The 13,070-nt window shown below is 35.1% G+C and overlaps 1 protein-coding gene across 1 annotated transcript; it reads right to left on the reverse strand.

Moving 5' to 3' along the window:
* Nucleotides 1-544: 544 nt before the first annotated feature.
* Nucleotides 545-12,501, reverse strand: SLC7A9 (solute carrier family 7 member 9). Its single transcript, XM_075161333.1, has 12 exons — nt 12,342-12,501; nt 10,967-11,114; nt 9,787-10,029; nt 9,051-9,176; nt 8,623-8,722; nt 6,759-6,803; nt 6,302-6,425; nt 4,230-4,333; nt 3,281-3,377; nt 2,323-2,472; nt 1,628-1,802; nt 545-656 (listed from the first exon to the last, which is right to left on the reverse strand). Exons 1-12 carry the CDS (start codon nt 12,438-12,440, stop codon nt 592-594), a joined length of 1,476 nt encoding a protein of 491 aa, XP_075017434.1. The 5' UTR covers nt 12,441-12,501; the 3' UTR covers nt 545-591.
* Nucleotides 12,502-13,070: the final 569 nt, after the last annotated feature.

Here is a 13,070-nt window from a genome sequence, read left to right on the forward strand (position 1 = left end):
TGGAGAAAACGCAGATAGCTGAGAAATTAAGCTTTGATTATCTTATTTTAATTAAAAATAATAATCAGCCTCTTCCTGTCAACTGTGCTTTCCATTTTTACTTGATTCCCACTTCCTGTCTTTAATTTGTTGATAGCTAGTGTTTGGTCTGAGAAACTGAGAATGGACTTAGTCTGGTTTTACGTTATTTCTGTCCTTTTTGCGTGGCCTGTTGAATGTGATGCCGTAAATGATATCTGCTTCGTTCTTTCAGTGGTGTGATCAAAAGCATCTTGACAGTGCTGCTGGTAAGTTTTGCCATCTTCATAATTGAAAAGTACCTCTTGTTTATTTTGAGCAATTTTTTAAATGCAGAAAACAAGATATTGTAACGTATTAGCAAACAATGAAAACAGCTCTGTGGGACACAGTAATCTGGCTCAGAAAACTTTTATTCTTACATATTTAGCATTTTTCAAGTACTAAAGTGTTGCAAAAATAATACACCAGTATGAACATAACAATTTAAAAAGTATAAATGTGTGCCAAACTAAATTGAATGTCCTTCAACCAGTATAGCACTTAAAAACAACCTGGTACATACAAAATATTTTACTCAATAACTTCCTCTGCTGGAACAACTTCCAAAAGCATCTGAAGATGCATGGTGATGGGCTCTGAGGAAAAAAAGTTATTGTTAGAGACTTTATGAGAGAACAGTATTTATGTTCAGACTTATACTATTTTTCTAAGTGAGAAAATTATCCTTGTGAGTAGTTGTCTGTCTTTTCTGTATTCATATCTCAAACTTAAAAAATAGGGGGTGGGAAATAAGAACAATCTTAAGATCCAAGCTACAACATTCCAGGATTTCTAAACTTGCTCTTAGTAGAGTACAATGCTTCTAATTGCATAATTACATAATATTTAATAATCCCAGGGGCAGGAGAGACAAGTGATGGATTTTTTTTTTTTAAATGTCTGTAGAACTACTAATTCTGTCCATTCTGTGTTCTTCAGCTGGTTCCATTTTCCCTTTTAGAAATATCTGTGTATCCTGTTTTCCCTGAGATAGTTGCAAAGAGTTTCTCGAGACGATGCAAAATCATTTTATAAATGGTCACACTGGGTTCTTGCAGCTTTCACTTTACCCAGCAGCATTGTGATTAATTTTGATCTTAATGCTGTTGACATTTTCTTTAGTAAGTATAGCAAAATTGATAACCTGAGCTAAAAGCAGAGTATTTTGTGGTGTAAGACTGTATGTCTGCTAATCTTAAGTTAATGGCTAAAACAATGTTTTGAAATATGAACAATCGAAAAACTAACTTTCCAGATAAAATATTTATGTTCATTTTAAAAGTTAGTTTCTTTGTACTACTACAGTGATGTATTGCTTTTTTTGTGAATTAAGTTTCATTTTTCCTGAAGTCAGATATCACTTTTTTTCACAGGAAGGAGTAAAATACAATCTTTAGTAAAGCTCACTATATGCCCCTCACTATATGTCTGGAAGATTGTCTCCCTTTACGTCCTGCTCATGTGATTTAGATGGGATGGACCATATAATGAGTTTCATTACAGTAATTACTTTAAAGCTTAGCAATGTTCTGTTGAATTTGGAGCTGTCTGTCTGAGGTATACTTACTTGATATTTTTTGGGGCCAGCTGAATTTAAAATGAACGAAAAGTACATAAAATATAAGTCCGCTAAGCATAAATAAAACACAGTACAAATAGGCCAATTCAGGTGCACTGATGATTGGTGCCAGTACCAGTAAAATGGAGACTAACGTCACTATGACTGGAATGATGATGGGTATCTGCAAGATACAAAGCACAACATCACTTGTTCATTCTTCTGCTATTCTTACAGAAATTGCATATATGAAAGAAGAATATTTTCATTGTCTTATACAGTCTGGAATTAGATGGGGCAGTTGAAAGATATTGCAAATTGCAGTGTTAAAATTTGCATTTTAATGAAACTGGGACCTGACTCCAGTGCAATGACCTGGGGTCTTATTTTGGGTACTCTTTCAGTGGTAGTCTGCTGACTGCGGTTTCCCAGCCCTGAAAATGTGGCTTGTGCCTGTAGTCTGTGCAAGTAAAAATAAACATTGTGTAATCTTTTCCCAGCCCTTAGGAGCTTTGTCCTAGTGCAAAACTGGAACAAAGAGAAGAACTACAAATAAATGGCTAGGTTTCAGGTAAGGGGGGGAAAACCCAAACAAACAAGGAGCAGTCTGCCTGAGGTTGTTTAAGTATCCAAATATTTAGGATGAGTTCCTGTTTCACTATTTATGGGAGTGAAGTAAAAGCCATACTGAATGCTGAACTTACCCTGATTGGTCTCCTGAGTTCCTTTCTTGTAAACCTCATAACAATGAGTGCAAGTACGGTTAAACCATAAAATATCCAGACTGCGAAACTAAAATAATTTATGAGTGTGTCAATGTCACCAGGGATAATGTAAATAATAGCAATGGCCCCCTAAAAATGAAAACAAAAATTAGTATAGTCTATTATAAAAGGAGGCTGAATTTTACTTATGTATCAATATGGGCGTATGTTTACGGTATTCCAGAGTGTGATCTGTGAATGATTTTGCTTAAACTTTTAAGTGTATTGCAGCACCTTTAAAGACAGTGTCCACATCCTGCCAACATGTGTTTATTTTTGTGTGCAATCTTAATTCCATTTTAAGCCAAAAGACTTACAAATTGTATGCATTAATCTGTTGTGTTGTTGACTGCGTATCTTGGAGGAAGTGAAGATACTAAATATATTTTTAGGTTATTAAAGTTACTGGGAGTCGACAGAGCAATGGAATTTTGAATGTATCTTGTTTTACCTTGAAGTTAAGATAAATGGGTAAAGTATATAAAAATAACAAGATATTCTAGATTTATTTTAAAATGTATTACTGAATAGAATTGTCTTTAGTGAGATGTAAATGCATTCTTACAGGGACGAAGTAGGGTAGTGATAGCTTTCTTTCAGGCATCCTGTGAAATAAAGGATTTGCCTAATATTAATCATTCATTTAATTTTTTAATTTTGTTTTCATGCTGTGGATTCTTAAAAACATTTAGATTTTAAAATCGAGTTCTGGAGTGAAACTGTTCAAACTGAGAAACTGGGGGGGTTTATATAGTCTTTTTTCCTAATGTGTATTTAGCAATTTTCTTGTCTAGATAGTCAAAGATACGTGTCAAGACTGCTGGTAAGAAATTGCGGAAGCATGTACTACTGGAGAATTTTTGTTGATAATTTTTCTGTACTTAGAATATATACTTACATAAAATATGATAGCAGGTGCTGGTGTTAAATGCTTAACACTAACATAAGATAGCACCTTTAGCATGTGCCCTTCACGACCTGCAACGTAAACAAGTCTGACAAAACAAAAACAAGGCAATCTAGTTAGTGTGGCACCTAGATTTGAAGTGGCATTATTATTTAAAAAAAAAAAAGAGTACCATTCATTTTCAAGTTTGTTTTATTGTGTGGCTACATCTGACTATAATTTCATCAGTATTTCCTTTGATATGCAATGGGATTTAAAGAATATTGTAGTAAACTGAAATAAGGGAACTAACCAGTATTAAAGCAGTGAACTTGAAACTAATTCTGAACCAGTATTAAAGTAGTGAACTTGCAACCAATTTCAGAATCATTAGTTTGCACATTTAATTTAAAATTATTTTGGGGAAAAAAAAGTGAGCTACTGTGTCCCTTTTAATTAAATGTTTCATTTTTAATTTGCTTCATATTAAAAAGCTACATTGACAACCTTCTGTCAAAAAAATTGGTCTTTATAGCCTATCATATTCAGATGGATTTGAAATTTAAAATATTTTAAAATAGTAAAGGGAAGCATTGGACAACTGATAAAGGAATAGGTTCTCTTTCCGATTTTTATCTTTATCATTACTGGTGTAGTTGTGTTCTTACTGGTAATTTTTTTAACTGTTTAATTCTTAGTTTTAAACTTGATGAGAGGTGAAAAAAACCTTTTGTGCTATACCTGCTTTGAATTAAGAATAAGAGACCTTATTTTCTAATTTTTCAAACTTGCAGAGCCACTACTTTTTGAAAATTAAACAATATAGCTAGATTTGCAGGTACTTTTAAATTACACTTTTTATATTTGGATCAGAAGAATCTCTATATCTTTGTGTGTAGATACATAAATTTTTCCATCCTTTAAAAATTTTCATTTTAAGATACTTAGAATGGGAGCTTACCTGCCTGCAGTAAAACAGGTCCCATTGGCAGATCCAATTGTAGAAAAGGCCACAAAGAGAGGAACTATCCAAGAGGCTGGGTAAAGGACTCTATCTCCGAATGTCTGGGATATGGGATTTAAAATGAATCACTTTTGTCATTTTAACTACCATTTGGTATAGTCAGTAATGTTGGAGCCTCTTTAAAAATACAGTAAATGGGGATCTAAGGTATGCTACCAATAAAAACATATGTTGTATAATTTGTGTAGTTATTAAAGAATGCTTTGCCAAATGAAGACCTGGATTAATTCATGAACCACTCTATAAAGAGTGGAACAATATCGTGGTGTTTGAGATGCAGCATCTGTAGGAAACATTGGGAGGCAGATGTAAAGAATATACAGAAATCAAATTCTGTTAAAGACACCTGGTTTGGGGATGTGTCTGCAAAACAAAAAGAAAGATAGCATTGCAGCAGAGAGCCACGCATATACAAGCTGGTTTCTACCTATATAGAAGGAGTAACACTAGTAGCGACAGCATGACAACCTAGGCCTTATGGGTGAACCAGTAAAGGACAAGCTTGCCTACGGTCTTTCACTACACTTCCGTTTTTACCTGTGCCACAGTGTGTTAGTTGTTACTGCAGGATGGCTTAGGTGTAATGTAGGTACATTGATCTACTGTAATTTGAATTAAAACTTTTTTGACAGGTAGGATTGGGGTTTTTAGTTGGGGGGTGGTTAACTCTTTTTAGTAAGTCAAGCTTAAAGAGTTCTGGTTTTGCACAGGTGTAACATCAATGTTCTTTCTTTGTCCAGTAGTGGGACACTCATTAGTGCTAAGTAAGAAGTCTACTTACGGATGTATAGACATCTTATACAGTGCACTCCTTTTGCTGTTTGCTGTGCTGCCTTTGTAGTGCTCAGTGGCAGTTCTGAGATTTTGTTGTTAATTTAGTCTGAGTTTAGTGCTAGCTGATGTGTGGTGTTCACAGATGACAAGTTTAGTGGTGTGCTGAAGAAGACTAGTTCTTAAACAAGATAAAAGGAAGAAATTTTTTATGATGAGGGTGGTGAAACACTGCAACGGGTTGCCCAGAGAGGTGGTAGATGCCCCATCCCTGGAAACATTCAAGGTCAGGTTGGACGGGGCTCTGAGCAACCTGATCTAGTTGAAGATATCCCTGCTCACTGCAGGGGGGTGGACTAGATGACCTTTAAGGTCCCTTCCAACCCAAACTGTTCTATCATTCTAAGATATAACTTGATATACCTTGCTGTACCTCTTGGTGCAAACAAGATGCTGAAATGCACCGAAGTTCTACATTTTAAAATGTTACCTTTTTTAACATTTTTAAGTATTTCTATATTGGTGTACTTCACTGTGCTACACTGCACTTTCTATGCATGTCACATGCTGTTTGTTTTCCGTAAAAACAAACATTAGGAAAAATTGCTGCATGACCTCTCAACAGTTATTTCAGAGACAAACGTTCCATGGAAAATTTACTGAGTGGAACTGAAGGGACAGATGTGTGTGTTAAGATTTTAGAAATTTGTATAATCGTTAATTTTGTCTGTAATAGGATGTCTTGCAATAACATAAAAAGGATATTTCTTAGCTTTATTAAGAAAAAAGGCAAGAGTAAGGAAGAAGTGAATTGTGGACTACTTGATGTTATCTCTAGAATGACAAACTTTGATCTACTGTCATTTTGCATGTGCTTGTTTCTCAGAAATACTGGAAACACTGAAAAGGGCAAAGCAGCAGTCGGATGTTATTTTTCCTTCCGTCTTTTTGGTGCTTTTGGAAAACAGTCAACCTCTGAGCTGTAGTGTTTACAAAATGTTAGCTGAAGACTACATTACTTTCACTTGCTTTTTTTTTTTTCCCCCGTGGGATATGACAGAACTACTGTTTAAGCATTACTGAAATAAATTTTGATTAAGAAATTACAGTAGATAATGGGGAAGAACCTGAGACAGAAATTAATTGTATCTTAAGAAAAATTACAGGTTCCTTTTTGCTCATTACGCTAATGCACACAGCCTTCTTCAGATGCTCTATTATGAAATAAAGTGGCTTACCACAGCAACTGCCTGGGACTGCAGGAGTTCTGTTGAAGTCATTACGGTGAAATATGAAATGTTTATCAGAACGTAACAAACTGTAACCAAGGGGATTCCAATAATTATAGATAGCGGTAGATTTCTAAAGAATGCAAAAGTAAGACTCCATCAGCATTGCTATATCACTGGTAAAGTTGTCATAGAAAACTGTGGACTCTTACTTTTCCCCCTATGCACTTTAGGTGTATTTACATTTCTTTATTGTAGAGCCACGGAAATCAGGGTTTTAAAAAAGGAAAAATACAACTTTATGCAAATTTATGAAGCCTGTAATAAATGCTAATAAGTCTATTAGTGCTCAAACCTTGAATAACCATTACTTTTAAAACCAAACCAAAATACATGCCTGCTTCTACAAAAATGTTAAGTGTTTGATTTCTGTCGTTAGAAACACTGTTTTCCTACATAGTTTTACCTGTAAGGATTTTTAAGTTCTTCTGTGATGTAATTGAGTTGATTCCTGGAAGGAAAGACATGCATACAATGTTATTAGCAGTCAGGTGCTGGAATACTAATATATTATAGTCAGGTGTTATTTCTTGTGTTATTGTTTTTTACCATTTTGGTTAAACAAGCAAAAAGAAAAACAAAAAAAAAAACCCCAAAATGGTGGTACAACCAATCTTTAAGTGGTAAAACTGCAGGACAAAAAACTCTGTAAGCTTATCCAAATGTCAGCCTCTTGATTCACTATCTTTTCCTCCATTATCTTTTCTTCCTCACAGTTTGAGAAGTACCTCTGAGATTTTGAAATGAGATTGTCTTAGTTTGTCTTAGTTCTTGGATAAATCATCCCAGAATAACAGAACAAAAATTGGGCAGACATACATCTCAAATTTACAAGATTGCCTTTGACCTTCAAGCTTTGCAATATCTGAATCTTCTCAAATAAAAGCATAAGCGTACCCATTGCAAGGACTGAAGCAAGTCTGCTAACATTTCACAATTGTTCTGTAAGTCATACTGTTTAGAAAACTGGCAGGAAAATCTTTTTAAGGATCCCACCTGTCAGGATTATAATTTCCAAATACTCATTTTTGCTAGAGCGTGTAAACCAGATTGAAACAAGATTTTTACTCATCCACTTCTGAAAATGTTGGTGTTGGTATATACAGGAGTTCAGGAGTTGGTATATACAGTTCAACAGGCTAATTTTCAAACTTTGGTGCCTAGCAGTTACATATTGAAATAATTATTTAGGCACCAACTTCCCTGCCCCCTTAAAAAATCTAGGTGAATGTCTGAATTAGCAGACTTACACACCTGAGTTGAGATACTCAAGCTTGGAAATAGAACCTGAAAGAGTAATCTATTTAAAATTAAATTCAGTTTTAAGCATCTAAATGGGACTTGCTTTGTCGTAAGTTAAGATTTACATTCCTAACTCCTTCCAAAATACACATCTATATGCAAACTTTTATAGTTTGAACGTTTAAGAATAGCATTAATGGATCAGACCTTGATAATTAGATTTGTGGAACTAATGTTCCCTTTAGTTTCAGGAAGTGAAACGTGTAAACTATTTTCTGGACTGTGGCAGAGATCAAATTAAATATTCCTACCAGTACATAAGTTTATTCTTACAAAAATAATTCTGGAAAGCACTTCTCTGAGTACTAAATATAAATGCTATATGTAGAACATAAATGTAAACCTAAATCCGTCCATATCTGTGATTATTTTCAAATGTAAGTGTTTTCTTAAATCTAACATGGTAGATAATAATGGATAAACAGATGTGGAGATTTAAAATTGAAAGCTGCTCAGGGAAGACGACTTCAATGTTCTTACATTAATTCCAAATGAAACTGAATAAGGAAAAACGTTAAAGTTGAACCTTATGAATTCTGATACTTAATGGTTTTTTAATGTTCTCCTGTGCTATTCAGACACCACTACATATTTCACAGGAATTTGATGGGGTAACCTGTAGGGGCTGTGGGAAGGCTGTTTTGCCTAACGCAATGGAATTAAACTGAATTATATTCTCTTCATTACCACAGTGTCTAAGCACCTTCGGCAGCAAAGCAGTAGCCCTTTCAGGATCTAGTATAGTTTTATTTCCCTAATAAACAGCAACTTGAGGATTGGGGGTTTTGGGGTTGTTTGTTTTTTTTTTTAATCAAACTGGGGTTCTTTTTCCAGAATTCATTAAGAGATTGTTAACAACAAGTCAGATGTTAAGTTTTTCGGATCACATCTTTGAGTTCTACAGAAAGAGAGTAAACCAGTTAAAGGTTGTTAAACTGTAACTGTTAACGCTAGTAAAGATACCTTACCATCCATCGTATGCCCAGAGTCCATTATAAAATGCCAAACTGATAGAACTAACAGAAATTTTACTGTCCTTGAAAGAATCTTGAAAGTTTTCAGTTTTTCCTGCAAATAAGATGTAGATTACTGGTCAGTGTTGAAATTAATTCCTTTCATCCCCACTAGATGAAGAAACATTCCAACATCTGTTTCATGTTTTGAAAGATCTCACTGTTAAAATCAATTAATACCAATTTTTATTACTTGATCTGTAGCGTTGCATTTCCCACCCACCCCGCTTCTCTCAAGGAAAATAGCATACTGCCCAAGAGATCTGAACTAAAACACTGAATAAAGAGAGCTTTATTGTTGTGCCATTTCTGTCAGTGGGAAATTTTTTAATGGCCATAGCAGAAGCTAAAATAATTTTTGCAAGTAAAGTATATTTAATTACCTTGTGCAAGGAGAACAATTCCACTTACAATAATGATTGTGACAATGATCATTTTAGCAGCTGTGAGAAAATTCTGGAGGTAGCTTCCCAGCTTCACACTCAGTGAATTGACTGTTGTAATTATCACTAAAAGAAATAAATTTATGAATTTCTGCATTAAATCTGTCAGAATTGAAAGACAAGTTGCCTCTTAAAACCTTCCCTCCCCCCCCTTATTTACTGTACTGCTTTTTCCTCCCACTGTTTGTCTATATTATTGGTATAGTTTTTTAACATATTATGTTTGGATAACTTCAGAAAGTGAGGAAAAACAGTTTTACAAACTAATTTTGGTAGTATCTTTAACAAGAAAAACATATATTGAAGTTGCACAGCATTCTGATGAATACAAAAATATTATCTCCACACTTAATTTTTCTTCCATTTCTGCTAGACGTAAGCATTCATTCCACAGCTGTATCTGTCTTAGTAAAGAATAAAAGAAACTTAGACTAGGAACAAACCATTTTTAAACCTATCCTTTTTATATGTTGTTGAATTAGTTATTGTGGGAAGGACTTGTCGTACTGTGTTCCAAAGTTTTCTGTTTTCAGTGTAGGGTCGCTTCCTGATGTCTTCATGAAGATTAACCTACTGAAGTCTTACTGTGCTGAAATGCATTCGTTGATGGGGCTGATTGGAAATCACTATGCAATTACAGATCTTGTCTCTGTCTTAAAAAAAGTATGAATCTTACCAATGGCAGCTGCTGCAAGACACTTGATGACAACTTGGGGTGGATCGCAACCCGGATAAAAAGGAGCTGATGCATATTCCGCAAAGCTGAGGCAAATGATTGCAAATGAACTGGGTTTTGTGACAAGTAAGCTTGTCCAAGAAAACAAAAATGCTGGAATTGGGCCAAATGCTTCCATAAGGTAAGGATATTCTGCCCCGGATTTTGTGATCATTGTACCAAGCTCGGCAAAACAGAGTGCCCCTGAATAACAAGAAAAGCACTTACTATTGGTTATTTAGTTCATGCACTTAAAGTATGACTGGCTAGAGCAGATTATCACTTATTTTTACAGGTAGCAAAGTTATGGAAATGGATATATACAACGCTTCATTACTTTTTTCATGTTTAAGTGCATTTTACTGTATATGCAAAATAAAATCGTAATTACTTGTGAGCAATTGAAAAAAAATACTGAAACTATTAAGTTACAGTCCAGAACTTGCTACTATTTGTGTTTAAGACTTCAGCAAATAAAGTACAAACATTCTGGTTTCATATTAGATTTCTTTTTAAGAAACCAACACTCTAAGAAGCATCTAAATGATAACACGCTTGAAAAAAGAATAGACTCGCTGCACAATTTTGAAGTAAAATGTCTATTAAGCTCAGCTTTAAAGTACAGTGGTACTTGTAGATTTATTGCTGTATCTGACATTTTGCTTAAAGGTTTTTTGTGTATGCTGTGTACCTGACACAATGCCCAAAGAATTCCTTTTTGTTTTACTACTTGAAATATTTTGAGGTGCTTAGTGCTAAATTTTCAGATGGTAGAATATTAGATTTACACAATTACAGAAGTTGAAAAATAGCAGAAGTACCTAGCTCACTGCCAGTAAATTTTCACATTTTGCCTGTGATTTAAGTAGAAAAGTATTGTTTATTACAGTTAGTGGATGAAGTAAGCAAAACTAAAACTTGCTTTCAAAATTACCTAAAAATGTGCTTTACAATTTTAAAAACTTAATTTATCTTTTATAAACAGCACATATTTTAAATTTTGCGTGAATGCTGCTATACTCGTCAGGGTCTGACTGATTTTGGTCTAGGTGCTATTAGCCAATTTGTAAAATGATAGTATGCAGAAATAGTAGATACAGAGATTTATAGAAAGATTCAAATTCTTTGTTGACTTATTTACCTAATGTTGCAAGAATTCCACAGGCTGCCCAGATGGTTAAACAAGGACCCACAGCTCCAACGTTGGCAAGAACTGATTTTGGAGAAACAAAGATACCTGAGCCGATAATTGTACCAACAATCATACAGATTCCACTGATGAGGCCCACCTTGAAATAAAAGGAGATATTTTGGTGATTTCTGATAATTCAGTGATTATTTTTCGGTTTAATACAATTATAGTAATTGCCATTACTGATTTATTTTTTCAGCTTTCAACATACAGCTTTTACTAAGTAATATATTAAACTTTGTGAAGTTTCTTTTTTCTTTCCAAGATGCATACACACCCTGTGGCATACTCCTCCTGTTTCCAAAAGTACAGTTATTTGGACTTTGCTCATGTATTTGCTTTAATAAACCATCCTTTGAATTATGTGGGTCTCAAATCTAACCTTGTACGGGTGAACATCCTCTTTCTGCTCTTCGATTAAACTCTGAAATTGTTTTATAAGCACTTGAGGAATTCTGAATTTTCTAAGCTTCAAAAATTTACTTTCTCGGATGGAGTGGGGTTTGTTGGTCGTCCCCGTCCCCCCCCCGTCGTCGTCCCCCGTCCCCCCCCCCCCTTTAAGCAGTTGTTTTCCTCTCCTTGCTTTCAGGTATTTGTGCACAGGAATTATCTTGATACTGCTAGGTGGTGAAAAGATCATTTTCTCCTGACTGTAGTGACCTGCATGTTACATGAAACTGCTAAAACTTGAGAAGTCTTGTAAAAAACCAGTGGCATGGGCTATTTAAATTTTCCTATTATGGCTAGTCTAATAATATCAGTATTTTGCCAGTCTTGGCACCAAACAAAAATCATATAGAGAATCTTCTTCCAGGTTACTAAAATTTAAGAGGAATTCTACTCCCTCCTGAGAGCAAGTGGCATGTCTGTTTTCTAAAGCATCCGTAATTTTCTGGAGGAGACAAATTTTCACTTGTTTTTCTGTACCAGTGGCTATTGTATGGCCATAAACACTAACAAACTTTCAGAAGTAATGAGCTGAACAGCCCACTTCAGCCTCTGAGAAGTACATGTGAAAATAAACAGTAAAGTTTATGAATCGTCTCACTTGATCAACTTTGAAGTTATCAGATAGGAAAATAATTTAAAGACTTAAAAAATACGTATTCTTACCTTTTAATTGCGTCTATATCAGAGCTATTTAACTAGTAATTAGCAGTTTCCTGTAACCAATGTAAATGTAAACCAACCGTCAAGATATTAGTACATCACTGCTAAATTGGGACACAACTGCCGTTTTTGTACGATGATGCATGTGCACAGATACCCCCCTCTGCCAGCCCCTCACGCACACGGACTGAAGGGGGAAAATAAGTTGTTTTGCCTGCTTTTGTAGGTTCGTCGCTTGGGGTTCATGAATGGATTGTCCATCCTCTTTTCCATTGTGCCCTCCTTTTCTTTTCCTCAAGCTTTCTTCACCCATTTGGTTTACTTGTTGAAATCTCTAAGGAAAAAAAACCAAAATATCAGTCTAGCATATTAGTGTTTGCTTGAGTTTTGCTGATATATATGGGTCCAAAATAGTGTAGTTAACTATTGCCAGAAAACATAAACACACACACACACACACTTGCTCACAGGCAAATGACTTCCATCTAATTACCTGCTTGGAGATGAAATCGTCCGCTTCACCTCATCCATCTGACTTGCTGTGGATTTTCCTCGTACCCACCTATGAATGTCTTTGTCTCCTGTGTCAGGTTACATTCAGCTGAGAGGATCTCCTTACTGAAACAATCTAGGTTTTATAGCTCGTCCCTCCTTCGAGTTTCTCCAGAGGTCCAGACAGATTTAATCTGTCTCCCAAAAGCTAGTCTGTGTTCTTATCTAGGAGACCTTCTTTCTCATCTTCGTTAAATTAGGCCTTGTTAATTCCTTGGAGATGCAAGTATCTGCTAAACCAAGTGTTGTCTCCTGTAATTGCCTAATTAGCGGCTCGTTGCCTCAAAGAGTCACCAGTCTTCTCCGTGTTGCCTCAGGGTGAATGTCTTCCACTGAACGTTTTGTTCCGTTTAGAATTGGAATGTGAGCCGTTTGTTTTCTAATTTAAATG

The sequence above is a fragment of the Calonectris borealis genome, chromosome 12, assembly GCF_964195595.1.
Source record: "Calonectris borealis chromosome 12, bCalBor7.hap1.2, whole genome shotgun sequence".
NCBI classification, from domain to species: Eukaryota; Metazoa; Chordata; class Aves; order Procellariiformes; family Procellariidae; genus Calonectris; species Calonectris borealis.

Excerpts from the sequence above, each read along its gene's own strand:
- SLC7A9 (XM_075161333.1), bottom strand. The coding sequence starts at position 12,440 with ATGGGTGAAGAAAGCTTGAGGAAAAGAAAAGGAGGGCACAATGGAAAA. Across the intron at positions 8,723-9,050 it reads AATTGTTCTCCTTGCACAAG|GAAAAACTGAAAACTTTCAA; the intron begins GTAATTAAATAT and ends TCTTATTTGCAG. Across the intron at positions 657-1,627 it reads CTGGCCCCAAAAAATATCAA|AGCCCATCACCATGCATCTT; the intron begins GTAAGTATACCT and ends TTTTTTCCTCAG.